Here is a 27,591-nt window from a genome sequence, read left to right on the forward strand (position 1 = left end):
CTGTCGTGATGTCACGTTATGCAGATAGAACACGTGACTCAATAAGCAGTGGATCGTAGATTCTTGACACAGACTGGTGCTGATCCACTGCTTACTGAGTCACGTGTTCTGTCCTTCCTTGATAAAGACTGATGCTGTTCAGTCGAAAATTTGGGTGAGTCCAGTTTTTGTGTAGGATATTACAGTTAAACTAGTTCAATAATGACTTCTACGTACCATCATACAATGTATTATACAACGACAGCGATATCTGAGCCATGTGTGCTTTCTCGCGACTTCTTGCCGTCGTTTGGGTCCGGAGGTTTGCCTGTTTTCTGTGCCTGCAGCACCTCTGTGACTTGTGTCCGCACGGTTTTAGCCAGGTCCTTCCTTAGCAGCTGCGCGATGACCGCGGCGTCGGAGGCTCCGGACGTTTTTGCCGCGGGAGAACTGTTGGTGGAGGTGCTCGGGCGGGAAGCCGGCTGGTACTGGTCCAGGAGATCGAATCTCAGGCTGGAGATGTCCTGCTTTATTTCCTCTAATTCACCTGCAAGACAAAATGTCATCATGTTATTTTTCTCATCTATTCCAATCTCAGGATGGAGATGTCCTGCTTTATTTCCTCTAATTCACCTGCAAGGTAAAACGTCATCATGTTATTTTTCTCACATATTGGAACAGTTCCACATTTTCGAAGCAGGCGAAGAACTAGAAGTGGATTAACTTTTCCGTACCACAGGGACCTTCGTGAATGTATCAAGTTTAAAAATAACGTAACCGTCATTGACCTTCATTGAGTTCGTCGACAAGTAGAAGTGGATTTACTCTTCCGTACTATAGGGAACTTCGTGAGTGTATCAAGTAGTAAACTTACCTTCGTTGATTTCGTCGTTCTCCTTGTCCTTCTGCAACTTAAAGATATACCTGGTCACCAGTCTTCTCATGACGGTCTGGAAAGGAAAGTTGATACGTCGATGCACATTTTGGCACACTTTATTCCTGAGAATAGGAAAACTATGAGGGAAAACTTCAAAACCGTTCTGAAGATAGCATACAAGCTCAAACGTCCACGAATGGCAACTGAGATTAACATAGTATTGTATAGGATTGTACAGCATAATGGCGATGTTATTCTATCAAAGCATTTATTGTTATAGAACAAATAAGACAAGTTACTAGATACAAATACATTTGTGCGCCCGGTAAGTCCTAGCACTAGGAAGTCAATGGCCCATATTTACATATGTTCAAGTTCAGGTAACGGTACGTGGATGGGACTGGGTAGTTACTGGGCTTTTGACACAAGATGATAGTTCGAATCTTACCGTGTACTTGGATTCCCTTGCCCTTGATCTCGTGAAAACATTGTTCATCTGCGCTTGGTGCCGCTGCAAGGAGAGAAGAAAAATATTAGAGATTGATAAAAACTGTATTGAGCGAAATTTTTGCGGATGCTGATGCTTTTCTGAAACAATGCCATTAAATGGTGTAGCCATGCCAACAAGCAATGCTATTAGAGCGTGTGTATCAAGTACGTATGAGATCCGTATTGGCATTTTTTCATAATCAGTCGCACGCACAATACGCATTTTATGCGCATCTTGTTTTTAGATTCGCTCGCTTTGCCATACTGTGCACCTGCGTACCTAAAGCTATCATGAAACGATTGAGATGCGTATGACGAGCGAATTGGGCTTACGACTACTTATAAAAAATGTCACTTAGGACCGTGATATACGCTTATGTGACTGCACCCATGCGCCACCAGCAGCAGTTTATACGAAGAAGATCGCCATAGAATAAGACAGATCACAACACAGAGAAACACAGGGAAACAGCGACCATAACAATTGACTTAAAGGTTTTCTTTCCGTGTGACTGCGTTGTTCGTTCATCAGATGCGGGCAAGCTTCTGAAGCATCTCCATGCTGCAAAAATAAAATCCTCGCCATTGTGCACACCGAAGCATTCAAGCGGGCTCCCTAGCCCCATTTTGAAAGCCCACCACCGGCACAACACGAGACAACACGAGACTACAGGTGTAAAACCTGAGGCAACGTTTCCCACCTTTTCACCTGTACTGTCATAGTTAGCCTGTGGGCGAGAACGACAAAACGTCGCAAGTATTAACTTAATAACTCACTATACAAGTATTAGTCACAATACAAATATCATTTTTGTAATTTTGACGTAAGGCTTTGTCAGACATTTTATACGCCGATCAATTGAAATAACAGAAGACAATATTCTCAGCGATAAAAGGTTTGCAATTGAACAAGACAAGGTACAAAAGAAGTCTACCTGAAGGGTCCCTACCTTACATTGCAGCGTTTCCCTACTAAGGATTAGAACCCAGGACAATCAAAAGTATAAATCGACCTTCACAACATCATGTTATGCTTGGCAGCAACTGTACTATGTTCTTTTGTGCAATATATAGAGGACACAGTGATTATGTAAGGATCTACTAGTAGCCTCAAACTGGCTCCACAGGTCGCTGGAAAAATATTAAAAATTGGCCAAATAAAAACGGAAAACACACCAGAGGAGTGCAGTTTGCGATCTAAGGCGCCAGACCAATCAACTCCTACTTAGTCCCCTTATTCGGCCAGGCGGGAGTCTGGTAGAGACTAGTCTAATTGTACCAGGCCTCGTGGTATTGTTTAACACATAGACTACCATCAGCTAGTGTTAATATCATGTAATAAAAAGGCGAAGCTTACCCATCTGACCAGGGCCTTGATGGGGATGATTGTGCCGTTAATTGAAGGCGGCTCGCTGTTCGTGTTGACCCGTACGTCCACACTGGAGGGGTTCCTGCGTCTCTTACATTTCTCCCTCAGCCACTTAAATCCTCTGTAAATACATGGTTAAAAACAGAATTACTCAATTTCCCTGCTCATCAAGTCAAACTCTAACTACAACTTTGTTTTATCACGTTTCTAACAGGTAAGACGGCACAATAGACAGAGCTCAGTCTTAAACAACAAAGACGTTTGTTTGCAAGTTCATACCCGAGGGCTAATTGCAAGTGCATGGTATAAACATAGGAGATATATACAAGTCACAATGAACACTTATAGACAATATTCTACTCTAATAGTAGTGTTGGCTATTTCTAAACAGGTTGGGTTGGACTTCTTTTTTGGAAGCAGAGGGAGACAACGGACATAGCTAAGAAATTGTATATAATTGTATATAACAGATTTAAAGGGATAACCTCATAAATTCATCTAGAGAAATGCATTTGCTAGCTACATAGGCATGATATCGCGAACACGTAATCACATAAAGCAACATCATAACGCCTTTACGTTTAAGCCTTGAGTGTCCATGTTCACTAGCTTGGGTACCATCCTATTTCTACCTGGTGCTCCTTACAATCGCTACCCTAAACAAATTTTTTTAGGGAACCCCCGGTAGAAATATAATGGTACTAAGACTACTAAAAAGTATGTTTACATAGTTTCACAGACAAAGAGTCAAAGGTGAGATATAAAGACACTTACTTGTACACTCCGGACGGCGTAGGGACGAGGTTGAACGGGAAGGGTGCTACGGAGATCCCTTTGCCAAAGTACAGCATGTAGAGCTTAGCACGGGAGAACTTCCACTCCACATCTGAGTCCGCCTGGAGTACATATAATAAACTTCATCAACATCTTTCTAATTTTTCTCTATGTTCTTTTTTTATCTCTAGTGCCTTGTTGAAAAATGAAAAATTTGGTATGTTGGTAGGTGTTGGGAAGAGAAAGGTCAAGGTCAATTTTGGGGCCCCTGGTATGTGACCTTGGTACTGCAGCAGATGTTCCGTTTTTGAAAATGTTTTGACCTAAGCTGGAAACGCTATGGTCTTGATTTTTTTGGTGGCAGATAGCCTGTGGTGTAAGGAAGAAGTGTTGTATATTGGGGCCCCTCTATTTGCTCTGGAACTGTCAGGGGTGGTTATGTCAAAATCTTTCAAGTAGCATAACGGAACATAGGAACGATGGATTTCCATGATATTCAGTATGCAGGTATCTTGGGCAGAAATGTACATAATGAACGACAAATGATGCAAATTTAGACTTAATTTGCATACTTATTTATCTATATTTTTCTACTTGCACAAACATACGCAGCACGTCGCGGAAGAATTTTGGTGTGGGAAGAAACTGAAACTAAACACTGCTTGGACTGACCCATCCTCCTAACGCCCGGTCCCCAACGGCATTAGCCTATGGGGCCCTGCTATCTCATGCCCTATCAGTGGTCACAAATAAGCTGTCAACCAATCAGAGTATAGGCCTTTCTTGGGCTTGTTGTTGTCGCAAGCTGTCTCGCAAAGGCCGCTGGGAAGCTATCAGCCAATCATGTTACGTCTTACATAGCACCATCCTCCTACACCCGATCCCCAACGGCTGACTGCCCATATAAGGGCAAGCTCATTAATATTTATAAGTAGGGCGGTCCCTAACTGGTCAGAGTGCACAAGATAGCAGAGGTAAACACAGTCGAGTTTTGACACGACTGTGGTCCCTCTGCGTAGAAGAATGGGACTGACCGTGATGTGTTCGTAGGACTTATTCATCATGGCGATGAGCATGTTGAGCAGTACGATGATGGAGGCGACGTTGTACAGCCCGAACAGGAACCAGCCCACCCTCTCCACCAGCTCGTGCGTCACCCCCGGCACAATGGTAGGGTCCGAGTCTAGCTCAACCATCCCGAAAAGTGACCAGAACAGCGTCCTGAAGGCCTGGTACCAGCTGTGGGTTGGAAGGGCATTCATGGCTTTATGCTTAGATCACAACTGGAGAAAGGGGCCCTGTCGGCTAGTTCACGGGCACTTTCAGGCGTGACGCTTACATGGCCCATGGAGCATCTTGTGGCTACCGGGCTACATTTGGGCCCGGCCGGGTCCCGTTGATTTTTTAATCGGAGTTAGAATAAAACAGGGTCCCGGCCGTGACCTACCCGTGAGAATACCGAGAGGTCTCACGCGGTAACCAACATCCCAACGGGAAAAATTTGTAGCTTCGGAGCCCGGCCGGCGCTGCACTCCCGACTGGCACCCTCGCAATTTGGACCGAAGCATAAGTTGTGAACTTTTTCAAGATATGTTTTTTTTATATTGTAGATAACTGAAATCTTGTTTTTACAAAGGAAAGCTACACGGCCGCATAATGGTATTGAGAAAGGAATTCAACGTGATTCAATGCACTATCAAGCACTAATTAGTAATTACCCATGGTATAAAAGCCAAAGTTTGTCTTAGAATGCCAGTAGAGCAATGACCAACGTGCTACATATCCATCGTCGCTTTTACGTAAGGCCTACGTCACAATTCCAAACCAGCGCCAGGCCGGGCAATTTTCGGGAACGAAAATTATGATATAAAAGTCAGCAAACTAGTACAAGACACAAGAGAATAGTCGTGGGCATTATTTGTGTATATCTTAAATATTCTGGTTTTTTTTGCGTTTCAAGCGATATGCTTTCACCCTGTTTAAACAAAGAATAAACGAACAAACATTAGCCTAAGAGATGGTCTTTCGGGAATCATTCGAACAATTAAGAACTTACTCAATGAAACCAAAGCTCTCCACGGGTCTCCCTTCCAGCGTGTAGTAGTTGTACAGGTTGAACAGGCCCATCCAGAACGCAATGAAGATGACGACGAAGATGATGATGAATCTAATGATGTCCCCCATCATGCGGCCCAGGGATATCTAGACAAGGACAGACGATGAGGGTAAGTCATTTTCTCTAGCTTTTGTTCCTTATTAGTCCATGTTGATTTGATTTGAGTATGACATCCTCCGGGAACCCTAAAACTGATGCGAGCGTGTGAATAAAAAAACGTTTGGCAAAAAACATTTGTCTTCATTATAAAATCTGAGTGGTTTGGAAGGTTGAACAAATGACAGAACACACATTTTGTTCTTTTACATCTTTTTCTTTGATCTTAGAATTCACCTTGGCATTTTGTGACGTAGAAATACGTTTTCCGATATTTTTTTTCAATCCATGGCACGTATTAATTGATTTTGCAGCTGATTTGTACGATTTTCGGTAAATATTAGTAGTTGAAACATTTCTTATTTATCTTTGGAAACGGCCGAAAATTGATGCGCGCGCGGATGTCATGCATGCAAATCAAATCAAAATGGCCTCACTGTGATAATCAAGGATATGTTCTTGCTTATCTTTGAACAGTGCTTCTTCAATACTTCATGAAAGAATGCTGTGAGAACGACATGACTAACCTGTAGCGGCCCCAGCTCCTCGCTGATGGGGAAGTTGATGAAGACCCTACAGAAGGCCATGGTACAGCCGATAGCGAACATGCACTCTGACACCAACTTGGGGTCCTCTCCCAACCAGATTCGACGGTCTGGAATCAAACAGGGTCGGTGTCTTTTATTCATTTATTACCTTTTACCACACTTGTGGAAGAATTGACATAACAGATGACTATCACCTTTTCAAGACGTCAACCAAGGTTCAAGATGTACAAGCATCATGTAAGGTTTAATCCACTCACATCGGGAAGGACCCCTACTCTTTTCGATAAGTGTGATGGGTTCTTTAACTTGCTTGAACTGTGGTTTTTCGAAACATGGGCTTCCATTTAACGTCCTATCCGAGGGGCGCCCCTAACTGAAGCTAGGTACTCATTTTCACCTGAGTGAAGTGAGAAACGTCGTGTAAAATACTAGCTTTCCCAAGGACACAAGATCGGGGCACATCAGCAGTTTTGAACACGGGACCTCTGGGGGTTTGTGCCAAACACATTGCCGATTGCGCCACAGGAAGCCACACAAGGGGCCTTGTTTTTGAGAGCATGAATGTACAATAAAGGTCTTTCAATCATTTATTGGAACGTTTTTAGGTTCCAGCTAAATTATTCACAAGGATATTCGATCATGATATGATGTGATGATGATGATGAAAACAGGACTGACCTGCGTCTATGTACCGGTAGTGACCTGACACTATAGCCGCGCTGACATCTCCTTGGACAATAGCAGTGCTGTCAGCTCCGGTCACGTTAAAGAACGCTTTCGCCTGGGGAAAATACAACAAAGCGTTCAGCAATCGTCAAAACATAGGAGAACAGCATAGATCGCTATTAATGCCTGTAATGCATAATGTTGGGACAAAGCTTTCGTGTCACCGGTGTAGCCAAAGACGTAAAAGCCTAGCCGTCGACGGTGTAACAAGAATCACACTGTGTCACACACTTCCTCGATATTGTATGGCTGTTTTGGTGAAGCTTACGTCAAATTTCCAAACCGGGGCCCGATCGGGCAGTTTGTGGAAACGAAAAAAAAGAAATGTATTACGTACAAATATACAGAAATAATGCCAACAACTATTAACTTTACGCCTTGTGTAGTTTGGTGCATCTTTAATATCACACTTTCCGAAAGCTGCCCGGCCGGGCCCCGGTTTGGAAATGTGACGTAGGCCTAAATGACTGAACCCGCACATTGCAAGAACACATGTGTGATGAGATGTGTGACGGGGTCACTGATAAAGACTTAGTTTGGCCCACTAGTGACCTAGATAGGCTGGAGATAGAGGCCAGAGCTTCACTCGAGGGTTGTGAGGGCCAGGGGAAGGTCCAGCCCTGAGTCACTAGTACTGGATTTAGTAGGGTTTCATGGATTAAAGAAGTTCAAGAGTCTCGCGCCTCCTGACAACATGCATGAGTAGCTTTATCAAAATAAAGTTACTCTCCAAGCACAGGTTGATGGTGGGAAATTATGAAATTTTTCTTATATGCCGTCTTATTCTACCTATAGCCTGTATAGGATATATAGGTGACAGAAAAAGACGTCATTTAAGATAGATGTCACGATTTTCGCCATCAATCTTTGCTTGGAGAGTAAATAAGGTATCAATAGATCCGAAAATAATTTCAACAGGTTGGTAGATCATAGGACATAAAAGTTTTCTTTGACACAACCAGTTTTTCTCACCTGCTGACTGTCAGACATCTTCGTCAGAGCTTCTAACTGGAGTTCTGCTTCTCGCTGCTATATGTAGCCGAAGTAGGTGGCGCTTTTGCACTTAGAAGCTCTGAGGAAGATGTCTGACAGACATCGAAACGTCAGCAGGTGAGATTAACTGGCTGTGTAAAAGAAAACTCCTATGTCCTGCTGGTATCAATAGATTATGTTTGCGGTCTAAAAGAGATCTGCCACCATGGAGTTCATATAACCGAAGGTACCTCGTGTGTTTTTAAGTGCGTGGCGACGTCGAGGGCGTAACACGTGACCAGGAGGACTGACATGACGGTGTCGTACACGTTCCACTTCTCGCGGAAGAAAGTGGTCCAGCCGAGGAACCACATCAGTCTGCACTTCATCAGGACAAACCCTGACAAACAAAGATAATGTTTTGTGGAAAAGAAGCAAACAAAACCACAAACTGAAATAATATCCTATTATAATAGTCAGATGGCAGGTCCACTTCTTGTGTGTGTAGTTCCTGTGTAGCTTTAAGGCCGCGCCAAAAGACGTTCACTGCCTCGCTGTTTTGTTATTTTCTCCGATTTTATTGTATAATTTAGATATTGCGTGATACGTAAAAGTATGACTTAGAAGACGACAAAATACACACAAAAAATAAGTCAATTCGTTCTTTATCTCTGAAATTCGTTGTCTTTTGAACCCCGCAGTGACGCAAGCGTGACGCAAGTGCAGTAAGATACCACCTTATGTTACTGTCAATCAGGTATATTAGTATCCAGATAATGCCTTCCTATCTTATATGTCTGTATTCTATATGTTGTTAATCAAATATTATTGTACTGTACGTTGCTGATGTTATTTTTATGAGGGAGGGCAAGTTGTGAAGGTTGTTCGGACCTGTTTGACCCCCTCCCATCACTTTTTGATGAATTTAGATAAAAATATAAACATAGGCACGTGGACGTTGTTTTTGTTGTATTAAAAGTGTTTCACATAGTTGTCAGATACCTGCCACAAAACACATCAGGGTGATCTCCAGCCAACTGGATATGTCCGGCCGCAGCACGACGGAGGAAGGCAGGCCGTACTGGGAGACTACAGAAGGGTGGACTGTAACGTTCGCACCAGCGACTGTGGAGCAAAGTGACATATCTTAGCATTAGATGCACATAATTACACACAATTTGAGGCAAGGTCATTGATATCATGAATGCATATCTTGTTGACTATAGAACAAACAAGAAGGTCCAATCCTATACCACTTACTCTCGGCCTCAAGAGCTATCTACTACTAAGAAATCATGACCACAGCATGTTCAGAACTCGAGATATCAAACCCGGAAGTTCCGAAGCACTACTAAAACAACACCCTAGGAGGCCCCAAATCTGATCATTTTCAGGTCCTACCAAGACCTTACCACAAACCAAACACCAGTCCATTAAAGCGTTCTTGAGGTACAGCGTTTTTCTACAAACAAATGCTACCGAAAACATAACCTTCTAGCAAAGGCAATGAATGAACCACTTTCGAATGGACGAAGTCTTTCATGATGTATGACAATGATCGAGTAGACTCGCATATATGCATAGTGAAATTTCAATGCTTAAGCCATCTACAGTACTAACTGATGTAGATCAAAAAGGAGAATTGCATACTTTGGCCAACTCCTGCCGACTGAACGACCAGCAGCGCCAGGAAGATGAAGTAAGACGCTGCAAACAAGGAGAACTTCATCAGGGGGCGCTTCATGAAGTTGGCGATCTGTGAACAGAAACAACAACAAAACAACAAGCACATTAGCTGACACGAGTCAAATCACATGTGGATGAAAACATCATCTGTGCCGGTTGTGTCCGATGAATTTGCAAAGTTAGGAAGGGAGAACGAATTTCAATGTTTCAATATTTTTCTAGATCGCCGGTGGTCCCTCTTGTACTTATTGTACATAGTGCGAATTTTTAGCCAAAAGCAATGGAATCCGTACTTCGCCTATGGTGTCATGCATTTTCACATCACCATACTTAATGTCAGACGTAGTCTCTACCAGACTCCAGGAGTAAGTAATAGAGGAGAAAGCCGGCCAGATAAGTACAGCGCGCTGTTCCCTAGCCGGCTGTACTTCTCTGACTGGCTTACTCCTCTGTTTGTTCCATTTCTACGTTTTTTTTTTTTGTCCAGCGACCTATATGAGTCTGATAGAGACTATGTCAGACGTACAAAAGACTCTTACCTTACTGTTCGGGGCGAGCCAGTAGGCCAGCATCAGGAGAGGTAACATGGCGGTGACGAACAGGAACATGAAGAGTTTTAGGAAGAAGGTTGGTCTGGAGGTGGGAGCCGAGGTGTACCACAGGTCGTACAGGGGCTGCTGGCAGTTCGGGTGGGACACAAACTGGAGGGAAACCATGAATTAGCATTAGCTGGCTCCATTGTTTGGTTCTTGTGTTTTTAGATTTTCTTTATTAGACACTGGAGGCTCTGTTAGATTGACATACCGTATATTTGGTAGGAATGTGTGACTTGCCCTCTTTCTAGCCCTCTGACCCAGTTATGTTATAACATGTTATAACAAATGATGAATCTGTGTCGGAACAGTTCAGAAACTAATGGAAATAATGTCTTTGCAGTAGAAAATATCTAGAACGACAAAAGATGTTATAGATAGTTCTAACCTAAACAGTTACTTATAAAGATTTCCAAAATGTTAAAACAAAAGGCAAGACACATCCGCTTGGTAAAGTGGAATTAACTCTAGATTGGTAACTTTTCCAGAACATAAACTAAACTAAAGCACAGTTGCTCTCAACTATCTGTGGATGCGTTTTACGGAAATAGACGAACTTGAAACGTCCACACACATTAATCACAAAATGGAGGGGGGAAACATGGACAGGTGCATTGGAGTTGTCACTTATCAAGGGCATGTTCTAAACTAAAGCACGGTTGCTGCTCCCAACTATATGTAGATACTTCTCACTGAAATACACGAACTTCAAACGTCCACACATTAACCCTATTCAGACCGGGGGGGGGGGGGCTTTTGAGGCCCGCGCCTACTTTGATGTCCTATAACGCCAGAACGGCTTACGCTAGGGCCACCAAATTTATTGAGTTTTCCTAAAATATTGTTGGCAACAATTTGACGAAGTTTGACAAATTTTCCATATTTTCGTGTTGCCATGGCAACCGTTTGTTGACAGGCTGTTTTGCCAAAAATCACTATTTTTGGTTCTAACAATGTATTTTTCACATTTATTTGCTATATTACTGCTATTTTGTTACATAAATAAAATCTTATATTATCTAGCATATCTTTCATAATTATATATGCATAAATTATGCTAATTTGATGACGTCATCGGCCCAAAATCCAAGATGGCGGACCGTATGGCCAGATCAAGAATAACGAGCTAATTATCCCTTAAAATTTATAAATACCTGGTATTTTTTCATCAAAAACCATCTAAATGAACGAATTAAGTCTATTTCCATTGCCACTTGTGATTATTTGTTGCAAAAAAAGTATTTTTAAAAATTCACGGTGGTGGATATAATATGGCGGAGCCCAACTGGTATCTTAGATGTGTATGACGTCATTTTATGACGTCATTTTGACGTCATTGATGTTGCTATTGGCAACGCAAGTCGTAATAAACATTATTATTCTGTTATCTGCACTTGTTGTTACATTTTTGTAGAATAACTTGAAGTTTTCTGAGAATACCCTTTTTTCATGGGTCCGGCCAATATAATCAAATTGATGACGTCATTGTTACGTCATCTTACGTCAACGTAACGTCAAACGTCAAATACTTGTCAGATATTATGTCGATATCATGTCCTAAAAATTTAGTGGCCCTACGGCACGTCGTTTTAGAGTTATAGGACTTCAAAGTGGAGGGCCTCAAAAGCCCCCCCCCGGTCCAGGGATGACCAAAAAAGCCCGGTCTGAATAGGGTTAATCACAAAGTGGAGGGGGAAACATGAACAGGCGTATGGATTTGTCACTTTTTAAGAACACGTTTTAAAGCACAATTGCTCTTAATCGTCTGTGAATACTTTTTACTGAAATACAAGAACTTGAAACGTTCACACATGAATCACAAACTGGAGGGGAAAACATGGACAGATGCACAGATTGGCCACTTTTTAAGGACATGTTCTAAAGCACGGTTGCTCTCGATTATCTGTGAATGCTTTTTACTGAAAGACACGAACTTGAAATTCCCACGTCTCAGTACAGAATACTCGAAACGTCCACACATAAATCGTAAAACACATACAGCCTGAGGGTGGTATCTCAATGCACTTGGGGTACCGGCGCGGCTCTGCGGGGTTCGTTCACTACGGTACTGGTGTTATTTTCGCCGATTTTTTTTTATAATTTAGATATTGCGTAAGACGTAAAACTATGACTTAGAAGACAACAAAATACACAAAACGTAAGAAAATTTGTTCTGAAATTTGTTGAGCAATCTTTCGAACTCCGTAGTGCCGCACCGGTGCCCCAAGTGCAGTGAGATACCGCCTTTAGTCATTATAACTTCTGGCATCCAAGTACATATATTGTTTCGACAACAAAGTGTCAATAATCAATAATGTTAACAGAAAATTGTGCTCACCCTTTTCTGTTCGTAGCGAATGGCAAGTTTGATCCGAGGTAACAACAACATGTCGTCGTCAAGTTCCTCCGTGTCGGCTTCTACCTCCTCCTGATCCCCCGGTTTCTTATCCTCCCAGGGCTCGTTCAGAACGGTATTGATTTCGTCTAGAGTTCGACACTGATCCAGAAGATCCACGGCATATTGCTCACACTGCTTAAACAACGTGGTATACTCATTCTGGGGAAAAAAAGTTGACGTTTTTTATTATAATTGAGCTGATTCATATTCGCATATCTCTTTGTTGGTTCTAAAGGTGAACTCTCACTGCACTTACGTCACGCTTGCGTCACTGCGGGGTTCGAAAGATACCCAGAAATAAAGAGCGAATTTTCTGACTTTTTGTGTATTATTTTGTGGTCTTCTAAGTACTAGTTATATTCTTACGTATTACACAATATCTAAATTATAAAATATCTGAGAAAATAACAAAACAGTCACGCAGTGAACGAACCCCGCAGCGACGCAAGCTTGACGCAAGTGCAGTGAGATTGCTCCTTAACAATGGTATCAGTTACTATGACAAGCTAACGTAGCTTAAAGGCATAGGAATGTAAAATGCTTTGTGTGAAATGTGCTCTCAGATTCTGATAGATATCTGCATTTGATGCCAGTTTACCTTTATTCACAGGGTAACCTGTATCCGTTGTTATAACCAGCTTGTCTAGGTATCAAGTTAACGGGCCGTGGTTTCAAACTGCAATTTTTGAAAATATGACAATTTGAAAACACCGCCCGTCGATTTTATATCCCAAATACCCTATTTAAAAGCAACGTAACGTATGTAGGTTATTCTGCGGATAAATGCGAACTAGCGTTAAAAGAGAGCCATCACTTTTACATTGTTAAGTTAGGAATGTTCTCATGCCTCTGTATAACAGAACAAGCGTGTGTGAAGACGTTTGTGGTTGGACTTTCCTATTGTCGCACGACGCTGGCTTGTCGTGTCAAATCCTACGGTTGACACCAGCGTTTGCAGCTCTTCAATTACAATGCCTCTTTGTGTGTACTAGTATATACATTGTCTTTTGACTCCAAAAATTCTTGTCTTTGGCAAGTGAACAAAAGCGGACGACGAACGAAAGCGACTTTAAGAAAAGTCCAACAGTCGTTGAATTCACAACAACCTTTCATGACAATTCACCTGTTGTCGCATAGACGCAGAAAATGCATGCCAGCGCACAATCACGTCAGGAAAACACAACACAACGACATTCTGAACATTCCCAACCATAACAAAGAAGAAGCATAGCGCATTTCACAACAACACATGTAACACTCAAGGAGCAGTCTCACTTCACTTGCGTCAAGCTTGTGTCACTGTAGGGTTCGAAAGATAGCGAACAGAGATAAAAACGAATTTTCTTACTTTTTGTGTTTTTTTTGTCGTATTCTAAGTCGTACACCTATGTATTACGCAATATCTAAATTATAAAAAAAAATCGGAGAAAATAACAAAACAGTGACGCAGTGAACGGACCCCGCGGTGACGCAAGCTTGACGCAAGTGCAGTGAGACTTGCACATTAAGACTGTGACAACTTACCTTCAGTTCTTTCTCAATCTCTGCTAGCTTTCTAGTCTCTCCTCCAATCTCGAAAGCAGACCGGATGGGATCGCTGGAGGAGAGTGAGATGTACGCCGGACTGGCCAGAGCTCTGTACATCATCAGCCTCCATCTTGAAAACCTGAAGGCGTCGGCCTTTCTCCTGTTCTCACAAACGTTACACGGGCAGAAATAGTCGTGTGGTCTGACCACGTGCTCCCCCTTCTCGTGAACCAAACGATAGATGATGTCCACTTCGTTCTTCTGACAAGCCATGATAATTGGCGTCATTTCCGGCGGAAATGGGGACATGTCGTCGTTGTCTATTTTGGTGGGAAATGTTATGTCTTCGATAGTTTCCGCCTTGGAGGCCTTCCATTCTGTATACACCCTATGGCTTAGTATGGCCTCCGCTATTCTCTCGTGTCCCTTGCTTATGGCAATCAGAAGAGGTTCGTTAATTCTGGACGAGTCTAGCGTAGGGTCTTCCAGCAGACACTCTACCACTTCGTAGTGTTCGTTCCCGACGGCTAAGGTTAGCGCCGACCGCCCCATGTAGTCCGTACGGTTGATGTTGAGGTCGTCCCCCTTGTCTTGTAGCTCCCGTCTGATGGTGGGGGTGTCGCCGTACTCCGCAGCGTCAAGGAACCGTCTCTCTCTGTCCGTCAACCGGGCGTCCGCGTGCAGGAACAGGTTCTTCCCCGACGCCCTCTTTCGGTGGGGATGATTTTTAGGCGCCATTTTGGTGGGTTTTCCTATCTAGGACCACATCTTCAGAAGAATTCAGTGCCTGTAGAAAACATAAACAATACGCGTCAGTAATCATGAAAATGCTGCCACAGTGTTGTATCCGTGGTCGAAATAGTTTCTGATGTTGTGTTTATGTACAAAAAAAACAACATTAAGACATAGTGTTCTTTGAGACGAAAGAGCACATTGAAGTGTTCTTTAAACGGTGAACGCGACCTGTAGAGAGCCCTTATCATTGACAGATCATTTCCTTTTCGCAGAAGAAGTGGATATGAGTGGTCGTCAAGAATAGATTACGGAAAAAATGAATCACGATGTCGAACCAGCTGTCGGAAGGACCGCCATCTCAACAGTAAAACAAACACAACAACAATACAGTACCTGAACCTCACATTGTACCTGACCAGCCTAACGTGAACCACGGTGGGTGATGCTGGGGCGTAAGCAGTTTATTTCATCAGGTGAATACATTGTTTTGCTTCACCAGGGGGTTGTGACAACAGTGCAGATATTTATTCGGATCACTGGATGGTCCTGGTCGAGTTAACGGGAAACATCAAGGTCACGTAGCAATCTTTGTGCAAACGTTAGAATCACCTTGATAGGAATTCACCGTATGTGGCACGTACTATGCTATTTTTCCTTATACGAATTCTTCCAATTGCAAATAATGACATAGAGACGAACTTGGCACAAAACAACAAAGCAACAGTCATGTTGAAACGCCCAATTCTTTATGGTCTATGACAGCCCGTGTCAGACGTTTCCATGCGTGAATGCCCCTTTCTCGGAACTCCGTGCCAAAACGGTACATACTCGTAAGCATGTCTTCTGTAGTGTCCATCCTGTACCAGACACCGTTAGAAGCATGCTTTATCTTGCACCTGTCAAGCATGGACGTGGAACATATGTCAACACAGCTAGCGGTCGCACCACGGCACAGGCTTCTGCAAGGTGTGCTTGCAAAATAAAAGCCATCCATTCAGAGTTATCTCCGCAAACATATTTTGATCATAAGGCCACACCAAATTTATTTGTTGCTTCTCAGATTTTTTTTCAGAAAATTGGACCGACAGGTCCAAAAATGTCTTTTTTTATTCTGGGGTGAAGATATACAAAAAACAGCTTGGGGATTCTTATGGCACGTTTGGTACAATGAACCCTTCCTTTGATTTGTTACTGAATAAAAGGCATTGTTTTAAGACTGAAATTATGTGGCTCTGAATGGTAATATTTACAGGTTTGTGATAGCAAAACTTGTATTATCTTTTTTCTCAGGATTTTTTTTGAAAATGAAAATCCGAGAAGAAACAAATATAAAAATTTATGTGGCCTAATCCCAGAAGTTGGCCAATGCCGTAGTTCAGCATCTTGTCCCTTTGTGGCATAATTGCGTGATAATAACGTTGCACTTAAATATGATTGATTGTTTAATCATAAGTCGACATCTTAGTAGATGAGTACTGGTCTGCCTTGTGTCTCCGTAATACAATCTGAGTAACACTCACGGTTCACAATGCTTTGGGCCCTAAACGTTGTATTTCATATCAGCTTGGGACTTACGTTACGTGTATTTGGTCGTAAATTGTAATCAGCGAGATGTAACAGTTACATGTGTTTTTTCACAATATGGTTTCTATCCCTAGCATTACTATATTCTTCCGTGAAAAATGTTTCCATATAGGGTTACCGTATTCTAAGTAATGTCCACAATACTTAAATGTAAAAACATAGTTCCGAACATTTTTAGTGATGTCCTTTTCGTAGCTAGGGGGAAGGGCGGAGAACATCGCTCTGAACGTTCCTAACCAATTTTATCCACCTGTGAAGGTTGATCTGTTTGTAGACTAAACGGACGTTTTTTTCTTGAAGCAGAAGAAAGTAGTCCAAAGACAAGATCACATACCAGAGGCCCCAAAATTGACCTTGATCTTTGTCTTCCGAACACCTACTCACTTATCAAATGTAATTTTGAGATTTTGAATTTATGCTGACCACAAATATCCGGAAACACAAACAGACAAACAAACAGACACACCAAAAACTATCCCTCCATTTTTCATGGAGGTAAAAAGCAAAGAGGCTTATGTCGAAGAGCGCACCTTCCCAAGCCAGGAAGTTTCTTCCAGGCACCACCCAGCATTCAGTACAACCATTACCCATGTTCATGTCCAGGGCTCATATCCGCTTATATGTTAGATGCTATAGGATTTTAGCTTAGTACATGTACCACATAAACCAGCTATAATAACAGCAAACACTTCTTACAGGACACAAGAGGCGAGGGAGCAACTCGCTTCGGTGGCAGAGAAAGCTAGCCCTGTAATATATAACGTTATATATTTTCCCAGAATGTCCAAATAGTAATTTCATTCCGGTATATAATCTACATAATCCCTCGACTCTCCTATTAATGCCTGAACGACGGAATGAAAAAAAAGGACGTTTGAAGTGAAAGGAATGGTATAATCATTGTTATCAAACATGAAAAACACCTGTCACGGGTACTTATGGAGTGAACACTCCATGGCACACTAGGTGGTATGGGTGGTGTAATTTGGAACAGCATTACTAATAACATGTTCACACGGTAAAATACAGCAGACCAAGATTCTACAACCTACAAACAACACCTCAAAACACATGGTGTAGAATAACACCCACCTCATTAGCGCTAGTGCTTCGTTCAATACTGGAATATACAGAAATTACTATCGGTCCACTGAAGTTGAATACTCGAACGCTGTTCTCAGTTTGTCGAGCCGGAGAACATGATTAAGAGAAAACAAGATGTCCTGACCGTTCCAAAATCCAAGGACGTTACATCTGATGTAACGTCCTTGCAAAATCATATAAGTTGCTTTTTGGCGTATCTTGTTGCCTGGATGTCTAACCTTCATCGAAAGACGTCCTTTCATTACTCCTCAATGATGTCAACGGTACAACGGTACAAGAGACCGACAGAGTACAAGTCTATGAGTACAAGGTGGGTGATCCTGGCGTGGTTGAAGGTTTTTAGGATCAAACTAAAGAAGCATATAACCGCCAACGGCCTAATAACAGCAGGAGAAGATGTAAGTGGTAACAATTTACCCACCTGGTCGAACATTCCGAACAAATAACGTTCACTTTTCCCCTTCAGGCTTATCAGATGCCGTGTTCTCATCCGGAAAATATGCGCTCCAGCACACACAGATACTCGGCATGTTTGGTGAATAGACTATAAACATAGTTACTGAGGACTTCTGTATTCTCCAAGCAGAGGTTGAGTCGCGGAGATATAGTATTAGTCGGGAAATTCTACTATATCTCTGCGACTCTACCTCTGCTTGGAGAATAGACCGATGGACCAAGTCTTCAGTGTTCTTTTCTTCATAGTAGGGTCCATTCCGAGTCACCGAGAGGGATTTAAAATGATATTTGTAATAAGTCGGAACTATTCCATGTAAAATGATATTTCAGTCACTATAGTTCTAAAATGTTCAAGCGATAAAAATGAAAGTTTCAACATGATCGAACCTATTTCATATTTGTTGGAAACATTGAGAATGTAACGGTACAACTATCTCTCTATTTAGAACAATTTTCAAACATTGAAAAATATATGTGCTTTTGTCGTTTGCGTCATTTTCCCTTCATGATTAAAAAAACAGCTTTAATAGCCCCCATAAACAGAGTTTCTTAGCTGGTCCTTTGTTTGGGTCTTGTCTTTTGATATTTTCTTTAGTGGACAGTCGTGGCTCTTCTGTGAGAAGCTGCATGGCAGATCATGAGACAATTTCCTGTACTTGTCAGGGATGTGTGAATTGCCCTCTTCCCAGGCAAATGAGCTAGTTACAAGATATTGTATCAATGTTCGAACATGTTACATTAAACAGCACAGCGGTACTGTAATTCTATCACCGCAACACCTGGTCTGGGACAGACAGAATGCGAACAGAAGCCGAATATTAACACTAATATGGGTGGTTAGACCTTTGGGAAATACTTCATCATCCATGGACCACTTAAAGTATTACTGCTGCAATTTTCAAGAAAGACAACTAAAAGAACGATAGCAACGAGAGTACTTTCAAAAGTATGATTCTACGTGAAGAAAACAGTTAAATACAAGGAACGTAACGTTACATATCATACTGTAGGATTCACAAGTCAAAGATTATATTCTTCTGTTAGTCTTTTCCCTTTGGTATTATGAAATGTAACCTTAGACGTGTAATCTACGTAAGTAGCCAGGACAATATTTGATTCACGCTGTTCACGTGCGTATTATTTGCTGGTTATGTACGTATCTAGTTCCCCTTCTGTCAGAGATCGAGTTTCGTCGTAAGGTAAAAGGTACGATAGCCCGGAGCAAACCGGCCCTCTTTGAAGTGTTTCGCCCTATTTTACGTGTCTTTAACACAAAAAATAAATCGACTTAAGCAAATGTATATAATGATAGCTAATTACGCTATCTAACCTTCCATATGATAGACTTTTAAGTAATCTTTACATCTTAGACAATCCGCTCATTTTGTGTGCGTATGGGGATTTATAAGGGGCGACTGGTCCAACAACATTAATTTCAAGCGATAGTTTTTTCTTTTTGTTTGTTTGTTTGTCTTGCATACCCAGTAAACCGCCTTATGGTGTGAAACAAACTGCATATCCGGACAGATTTATTTGATCCGCTCACACCGGAAGGACCACTAACCTTTTCGATAAGTGCGATGGGTTCCTTTACATGCTCTCCTCTTACATAAGACCTCCATTTAACTAATATCCAAGCAGATCCCACGATGGCATAAGATACAAGTAGGACTTACCTGGCCAGAGAGTGTAGTCAGCCAAGAGGTGTCCATTTGACATGTAGCCAAACACACTCCTATGTTGGCTTCACTCCTCTACCAGCTTTTGACGCTATCTTATTTTACCCCATGATCTACTTGGAGATTACTAGTACATTTAACATCCTATCCGAGGGACGGCCCTAATGTTTAGGTCACATTTCAAAACCAGGGCCCGGTCGGGCAGCTTTCTGGAGCGAAAAGAATTGTACAAAAGACATGAAAATACACAAAATGTCAAAATAAGATTCATGGGCAATGTTTACATTTCTAGGTATACATTATATTTTTTCGTTTCTTAAAACATCCCGGCCGGTCCCGGTTTGGAAATGTGATCCAAGCCTAACCAAACTAACATTCGTCAGAGGAGTTTTCGATGTATGAAGTGATAAACGACTCGCTGGGCCGTGCCTAAGCATGAGAGAGAAAGACGTGTTCTGTGTAACCAGGACAAAGGCGACACAACAGTTGTGACACAAGGTAAACAGCTTTAAAACCGCCCCTATGGATCCGATTAGCGACTGTGTAAGATATACAAGACTATAAGATCTTACGTGACAGGTACTGCACGACACCTGTTCCACTCAACCGTTCATGGCGATTCAAACATCGCCAAACTTCCAAAATACCAGGGAAACAGAGGAACTTGCACTTGAAAGAATCTGTACCACACGGGTACGAACACTGTTGGTACATCAGGCCACATGGGGGAGAAAGTGTGATTGGAGATACCCTTCACCAATAACGTCTTTGCCTTCACACACAACACGTTTGTGGTTTCCCCACATTACAAAAGGGTCTCGTGACCTGTGTCGGTTGCCATCTAAACAAGACTCGCGCGTTGCTCCAATTTAGAACAGACTGAATCCATGATGCAGCCACATACGTCGTACCGATTTAGAATAATATTTTCACCAGAAGCCACAACAGAACAGATCACCGCGAAGGATCCATGACAACCTAAATTCACAGCTCTAACGTATGTGACAATGTGCATTGCAATTGTATGGTGTAAGGTCGAGAAATGTGCATCGCAAACAACATTTTTGTATTTTGTACTGTGCATGCATAAATTGTGTATATAGACTTATAGACTTATATAACCCATTAGGGCTTTAAACGATGTAAACTGTATCTCTGTTATATACTTTGTCTGACCCTTGCCTCTTCCCTCATGACCTCAATGAAAAGCAACCTGCAGGCTGATTTGAGCTTTCATAAACAAACAAAGGTTCAAACAAGTTCAAACAAACAACGGACAGGATGTTATCAGTGTGTAATAAATAGTTGGACTATGGCTTTGTTCTTTTGACAAAGACAGCTCGAATGGTTTTAAAAACATAACATTTAAACTTATATATGGGCTTGGGTCATTTTAAGTCTTTACCTCCGTTGATAGCAGTTGCCTGGTGGTGAATTCTACACGGGGAAGGCGGGAATGCGTGTGATATTCACAAAAATGATTCTGTTGGGGATTATTTCATACAACATGGTTATCAGGAAATCTTACTTAAGTGCTGTAGCAGTTATAAGGATATGCATTACATTCTCTTCTGTTTTTCATATGCTTTGATAATTTGACGACAACTGGGCCTGCAGCCCTCATATGTAAGTAACGCTACTTAAACCTTTATCCGCGGGGTATTCTATATCCGTTGTACATGTGTAAAAACAGCGTATTTATGGATAATGAGTGGGCAAAATGTGGTTTCAAACTCAAATATTTTCAAAATATTTCATTTTTTAAGCCATCGTCCGTTGAAATCCCAAAATATCCTGTTTTTATTTACAACGGATATAGGATACCCAGCGAATAAAGGTGAACTAACGTTATAGCATTTCCGACAATATCCACGACTTCAGCCCCATGTATCTCCCTTGAACGACCAACTTTTCAGGGCATCCAGAAAACACAACTACCTTCCCTCTCAATGTCTATTTGAAGGTATGTTATCATTATCTTCGCTGACACAGCTTCGTGTTTTTGTGTCTTGACCTTGGTTGTCAGTCTTCTGCCACAAACACACACCCAAGAAGACATCACAATGGAATACACAGGGGCTTACCAGTTCACACGCAATAAAGGATACACAAAAGAAAGTTCCAATTACTACTGCTGTATCTGATGCATGTCCACTCAACAAGCAATATGGACCAGAATTTCATCACCTTAGAAAGGCTTAGATCTTAATCTTTCGCGAAATGACATTGTAGTTCTGATACATGATGACTCTGGTCTTACTTGTCATGTCATCAAACAATCCTGCGACCCGAGCAATTTCGGATTCAAACCAACATGTTTTTGATATAACGATATGTCGGCACGTATTGCTGGTACTCGACGCCAGTGTTTCTAACGTGTTAACATTGTTTTTTTTGCACCGACCACAGAACCTGCCACACATCGTTTACATTGACGGGATGCATGATTGAGAAACGGCTTTCATTATGACATAAAACGATATATTATGTGCAAACAAAATTGTTTTGTAAGGTACCAGGCTTTGCAGCCATTTTCGGCATCGATGGTGTAGACAGTAATTCAAATTGTGAAGACAGCAGGAGTCATCTTACACATACACAGGCGTACTGCTATCCTGTATTTCTGTAGTGATCCCAACTGCAAGTTCAAGTATGCATGCAAAAGGCTAAATATTCGTAGTTAAGTCCCATTTACACATGTCCAGATCATGCCCTCCCGACCTTCCCCCAACCATAGTTGGCAGTAGGTCGGTTGTGGTCGGCTGTTACATATTTTGAAATTTTCAAAACGTTCAGCTGTGAAAGGGAGGTCTGGAATGAGTTGGCTGGTGGTTGGGAGTAAGTCAGTAGTTGTCAGGGTGTATTTGGGAGTCAAATTTGACCTGAAACTGTTTTCGACCTACCGCAAACCTTGGGCTTGGTTGGCTGGTGGCCCGGAGCCAAGTTCGGGGTGCATGACCCCTGTGCCGTACCGTTTCCCTGCCATACCGTCGGACCACCACCAGACATATCACATGCTAACGTCTTGTAACTGTGTGTACAGACTCTCACCGTGCCAGTTCATTATCCGAGCGATAGAATAACGTATAGCACTAAGTACCATTGAGATTTTAAAAGGAGAACAAATTTCAAAAGCCAATCATACCTAAATCATCATGAAGCACTGAAAAGTGGCACCCGTATCGAGTGTTTGGAATACGTTGTAGTGCCATTAACTGTGCAACAGTGACAACAAAGTCGTCTACTTGCCTTGGAGCTGCAGCTTTAACACACTGAAAAGTGCTTTTCACTTGTGGAGAGGGGCTGTTGAACTTTGACATGGCTATCACCTTTGCCAACACCGACTTGTCACCACAATCCAACAGTCACTTCCACGAGCAACAGTTTTAAAGGCTCTGATACAACATGTATGGGCGTGTGTTCCTATTGGACGTGAGGTGACTGTGAGAAGGGCTATCACAGAAATAATAGATCACTAGTGCACTGATACTATTAGTGCAAATGACATTTTAATGAGAGACACTAAGGGGCCCAAACCTATACCACTTACTCTCGGCCTCATGAGCTATCCATCGCACCCATGAATGTACTGTTCCATTTCCGCCACATTTTTAAAGATTCGCCCTGTAAATAAAGGCTTGAAAATTATAACCATCGCATGTCCATAGCTTGAGATACTAGTATTCAACGCAGAAGTTCAGCGACAGTACCGTAACAAGCCACTGGAAGGCCCGGGCCCACAATCTAATCGTTTCCAGGGCTCATCTAGACCTACTCACATACCAAATATCAATACAATCCATGCAGGCGTTCTCGAGTTATGGTGGTCTTTTACACACACACACGCACACCCACACACACACACCCACACACACACACACACCCACACACACGCACGCACGCATGCACACACACACACACACACACACACACACACACACACACACACACACACACACACACACACACACACACACACACACACACACACACACACACACACACACGCTACCGAGAATATAACCTTCTTGGCGAAGGTCAAAATTGTTGTTTTCTGCGTTGATCAGATACACAAACTTTGGTACAAAGAAACGAACTTGTGTTACCAGTAAGCCTCTAAATCTGTTACGGTAAACATTTCCCATTTCAGACCATACAGAATGGCATCAGTATTGATTGAACATTGCATAATTGTGGCTCGGATCTTCTGTCCATCAACATCAAAGATTTGTTTCCATCAACACGGCCTTGTAACACACGATAGCTGACGGCTAAACCAGACCACAAAGGAACGGAGATCGATGTCAGAACCTACACGAGAAAAGACCATTGTCGTGTAAGCCGCTGTAGGGCAAAGCTTTAACACTGCTCTCCTGTCAGGGGTGTACGGTGATGGTAAAAGGATACGCACTCACATTTATCTTCGATGTAATTAAAAGCTAGTTAATTATGTTAGATGAACCTGGTTGACTCCGAAAGACAAGCCATTTCCTGTCGGTTACTGGGTACTTATGTTAACCCATTGTAAAGATCAATATAGCCTTTCGTAGTCATTATTTTCTGGTTGAAAATGAATGAGGTAGTATTTTTTTAGTTTGGCAAATTTAGGCTATTTGAATGTTAATATTTCGATCTTTTTCTAAACTCCTTAGAAAAATAAAACAGTAATAAAACAAAGGGTTAACAGTAAGACTTTGCTTAATCGCAAGAGCCATCCATCAAGGAAACAGAGAAAATATGAGGTAGTATTTCTTCAGTTTGGCAAATTTAGGCTAATGTTGATATTTCAAGCTCTTTCCACACTCTTTAGATTTCGATAAAACAAAGGGTTAACAGGAACACTTTGTTTAATTCCAAGGAACAACCATCAATTTATCGACCCAATTGTCATTCGAAGGAAACAGAGAAACTACTAAGTAATACACAAAGAATGAGTTGGACCCAGAAAACCTGGAACGTTATCTCTAGAAAAATATTACCTGCTCCCTTTTCTATGTCGTCGAAGAATGGTTGGCTTAAATGATCATTTCCTGCCTTCTGAAGGCCACTCCCGGCTATTTTGTCTGCTTGGCCCACGTGAAATGATCAAGGAAGAGCAGACAGAAAGGTTGTTAAAGAATAAGGACGGTGGATTAACTGTCTTTCCACTGAAAAGTTATTTAATCTATCTTAACACCTCCTTGAGCAAAAGATAGTGCCATGTAAACACAAACGTACATTGTTTGTGTTTGTGTTCAGAACTCCAAATGTAAATGACAGTTTGTCACTCTGAATAAAAGAAGCCCGTTATTGAAAGTTTTAGACCGTCTTGCTTTTCCTGGTTCTAGACGTTAAAAAATGTTCTGCCTTCCACTAGATAGCAACAAAAACAAGTAACTTAACTAAAATGATAAGTAACTTTATCCCATTGTTTAGCCATGTGAATAATGAAGTTAATCTTAAGTAACCCCTAACCCTTTATGCTGCTCCCGAAGGGGGTATTCACGCTAGTGATTGTTATGATTTTGGAAAGAAAACGGATCAAACTAGGTTGGTTGTCAGGTAAGTGACCCCATGTTAGAGGCTGCTGGTATTGTACCTATCCAGGCAGGGGGTACGACTGGATACAAGTACCGTCATGGCGACAAATATACGGGGGTGGGGGGCAGGGGACAGTGACAATAGTGCCTTGGGAGACATGTCTTTCTTCGTGCATTCATTGCCAAGGTCAACTGGCCACCAACACAAACACACGAGAACGTTATTTGATTACTATCGCTACTAAAGGGGCTGCCCAAAACCTTTCCTTCTTTGTTTTACTCGCCTTAGGCACTTTGATAAATTCCTCCGTGTGCTTTTCTTACGGCATGACTTGCCTCCTGTCGTAACAACTGACTTGTTGGAGTTGACATATGAATACTGCTCCGTTACAAGCAAAATATAGTCTGGTCTGTTTCCTTTGTCATTTTGGCTAACGATTTCGGCTCTTTTTGGACGGTACAGACGGAACGTAGTTGTAACACACTCCGACAACCTGCCCTACTAAAACACCTTTCTGTGTGCCTCTATTTTTCTAAGCAGCTTTAGACTCAGGGCATGACTCAAGCCTATGAGTATCAGCGAACCGTTCGAAACACGTACCCCTCGTTTGTTACGCCACAGTTCAATTTTGTCAATGGCAAACCTTCACGCACAGACCCCTCAAGATATGTTCCTCGTTGATCAACTCTCCGTAAAGCTGTGATTTCTGGTTAGATTTCAGAAACGACATGTGGCACGACTATCCATAGAAAGAAGCAGGGCTTGTTTCTGGCCCGTGACATACAGTGTTGCAAGGCGTAACGGCTATGGAACCATTTGGTGACTGCGTCGGAAGTTGGAAACACAAACCCTGCATAAACATGTTTCTATCGGTAATGGTTTTCTGCTTGATCATCCATAAGAATTTGTGGCTAACGTTTCAACATGACTAAAAGCTTCCCGTTCTCCGTAGTTCGTCTATCTATTCCTTTGTCCACTATCCGGTAGAGTGACAGGTTGGTCTAAAAATGATCGAGCAGTTCCGGAGATGGCCTCGTTGTCAGACAACAAAAACGTCGCTGTTGACAGAAAACAGACATTCAACGTACGAACGAGGACAAGCTACTGTCTGTACAGTGATATAAAACATCTTACCGTGAGTAGGGGTCATGTAGCTGGCTGTTGTGCTCGTGTGTTGTCGCGCTAGCAGCTCAAGACAACCATGTTGTGGTGAAGACGTCACTTGTCAGGCGATGTGAGACGCACTCTACAAACACCCCCACTGCCGATCGCCAGTGAACTGGCAATGTAAACGATACCGGGTGCTCCAAACAATTGCCTTGGTGTTTGGTTTCCCCTCAGCGCGTAAAGGTACTATTACCTGCCTCGGTAGAAAAAAGGACGATTACCTGTGTACAAAGTGCTACCAAGGGGCACCCGTCATCACCCAGTGTCTTGTCGAAATGATAGCTTCGCCGATCCAAACGTATTCAGTCAACCTGTGTCTCCAAATCCGCGGAATTCGTCCTCTTGAAGATTTGAATTTAGAAGATGAGTGTAGGTTAAAAACATGTGTTTTCTCCAGAAGCAAACGCGGCAAAGTCTCGGCAGGTGTTCCTAAAACTTCCACAAGCAGCAGGTCCCACTGACGGAAGGCGTGCCTCGGACCTGTCCGATCAGTTTACCTGCCTTGTTATGGTAACGATGCTGCGGGGCCTGCCCAGAAAATTATCCCTGTATCCTTTGTTGGCGTAGGGCTGGACAATTATCTGACACAAAACATACAACCCATGTCTCAGCAATGGGGCACATCTTCATGCGTGTCTTTGCTTCGTTACACCAAGGATTTTTTTTAGACCCATGGCCACTCAACCATCCAGAGAGATGAGTTTCCAACCAAAGCTCCATTCCCTTGGCATCTCGCGCCCCTTAGTTGTATGTTTTCACATGTACATCACAATGTAAGGTATTAAACATGGCGTGTACTCAAAACAACAATTAAAGATATCATTTCAGTGACCCGTTCAAAATCTACATAAGGTCATATATAAGAAACATGTTACTCAACAACGTTAACGTATCGAAATGGTTAGCGATAGTGTGTTCCCATGTTATAGGACATTTTTTCAGTCGGTGGTTGCAACTACATTTTTTTAATATCAAAAAGCCATATCTGGAAATTATTGAATTTTGCCCTGTAATTCTGGATACGAATTAAACTGCCGGTATATGGATGTTCAATAGGACATCTTTTGGGAATAACAACAATTATCGACGATATGTGTCAGCTGGAAAATGCCCCCCATAGATGTGATATCTACTTATCCTGTTACTTAAAGGTACACCAAGGAGGTTTTATCTCTCTGGCATGTTTTTTTAGGCTG

At 42.2% G+C, this 27,591-nt stretch overlaps 1 protein-coding gene across 4 annotated transcripts; it reads right to left on the reverse strand.

Moving 5' to 3' along the window:
* Nucleotides 1-135: 135 nt before the first annotated feature.
* LOC118418623 (short transient receptor potential channel 3-like) lies at nt 136-27,334 on the reverse strand. 4 transcript variants are annotated; one of them, XM_035824628.1, is made up of 17 exons: nt 26,617-27,333; nt 14,148-14,937; nt 12,564-12,782; nt 10,172-10,333; nt 9,597-9,702; nt 8,949-9,071; nt 8,198-8,346; nt 6,927-7,029; nt 6,228-6,355; nt 5,545-5,690; nt 4,523-4,727; nt 3,489-3,610; nt 2,703-2,835; nt 2,047-2,073; nt 1,305-1,367; nt 854-929; nt 136-526 (listed from the first exon to the last, which is right to left on the reverse strand). In XM_035824628.1, exons 2-17 carry the CDS (start codon nt 14,886-14,888, stop codon nt 231-233), a joined length of 2,799 nt encoding a protein of 932 aa, XP_035680521.1. In that variant the 5' UTR covers nt 14,889-14,937; nt 26,617-27,333; the 3' UTR covers nt 136-230. The 4 variants fall into 4 exon arrangements, with proteins under 4 accessions (XP_035680521.1, XP_035680520.1, XP_035680522.1 ...); XM_035824627.1 differs by having other exon boundaries at nt 26,363-27,332; XM_035824630.1 differs by lacking the exon at nt 136-526 and adding an exon at nt 540-612 and having other exon boundaries at nt 26,363-27,334.
* Between the last annotated feature and the right edge of the window lie 257 nt (nt 27,335-27,591).

This window comes from Branchiostoma floridae, chromosome 6 (assembly GCF_000003815.2).
Source record: "Branchiostoma floridae strain S238N-H82 chromosome 6, Bfl_VNyyK, whole genome shotgun sequence".
Classification (NCBI taxonomy): domain Eukaryota; kingdom Metazoa; phylum Chordata; class Leptocardii; order Amphioxiformes; family Branchiostomatidae; genus Branchiostoma; species Branchiostoma floridae.

Bases quoted from the DNA above. Each gene is read 5' to 3' on its own strand.
- LOC118418623 (XM_035824628.1), bottom strand. From the start codon at position 14,888: ATGGCGCCTAAAAATCATCCCCACCGAAAGAGGGCGTCGGGGAAGAAC. The intron at 7,030-8,197 runs GTACCTTCGGTT...TATTTTCCCCAG, and splicing joins CGCACTTAAAAACACACGAG to GCGAAAGCGTTCTTTAACGT. The intron at 527-853 runs GTAAGTTTACTA...TTTGTCTTGCAG, and splicing joins GAACGACGAAATCAACGAAG to GTGAATTAGAGGAAATAAAG.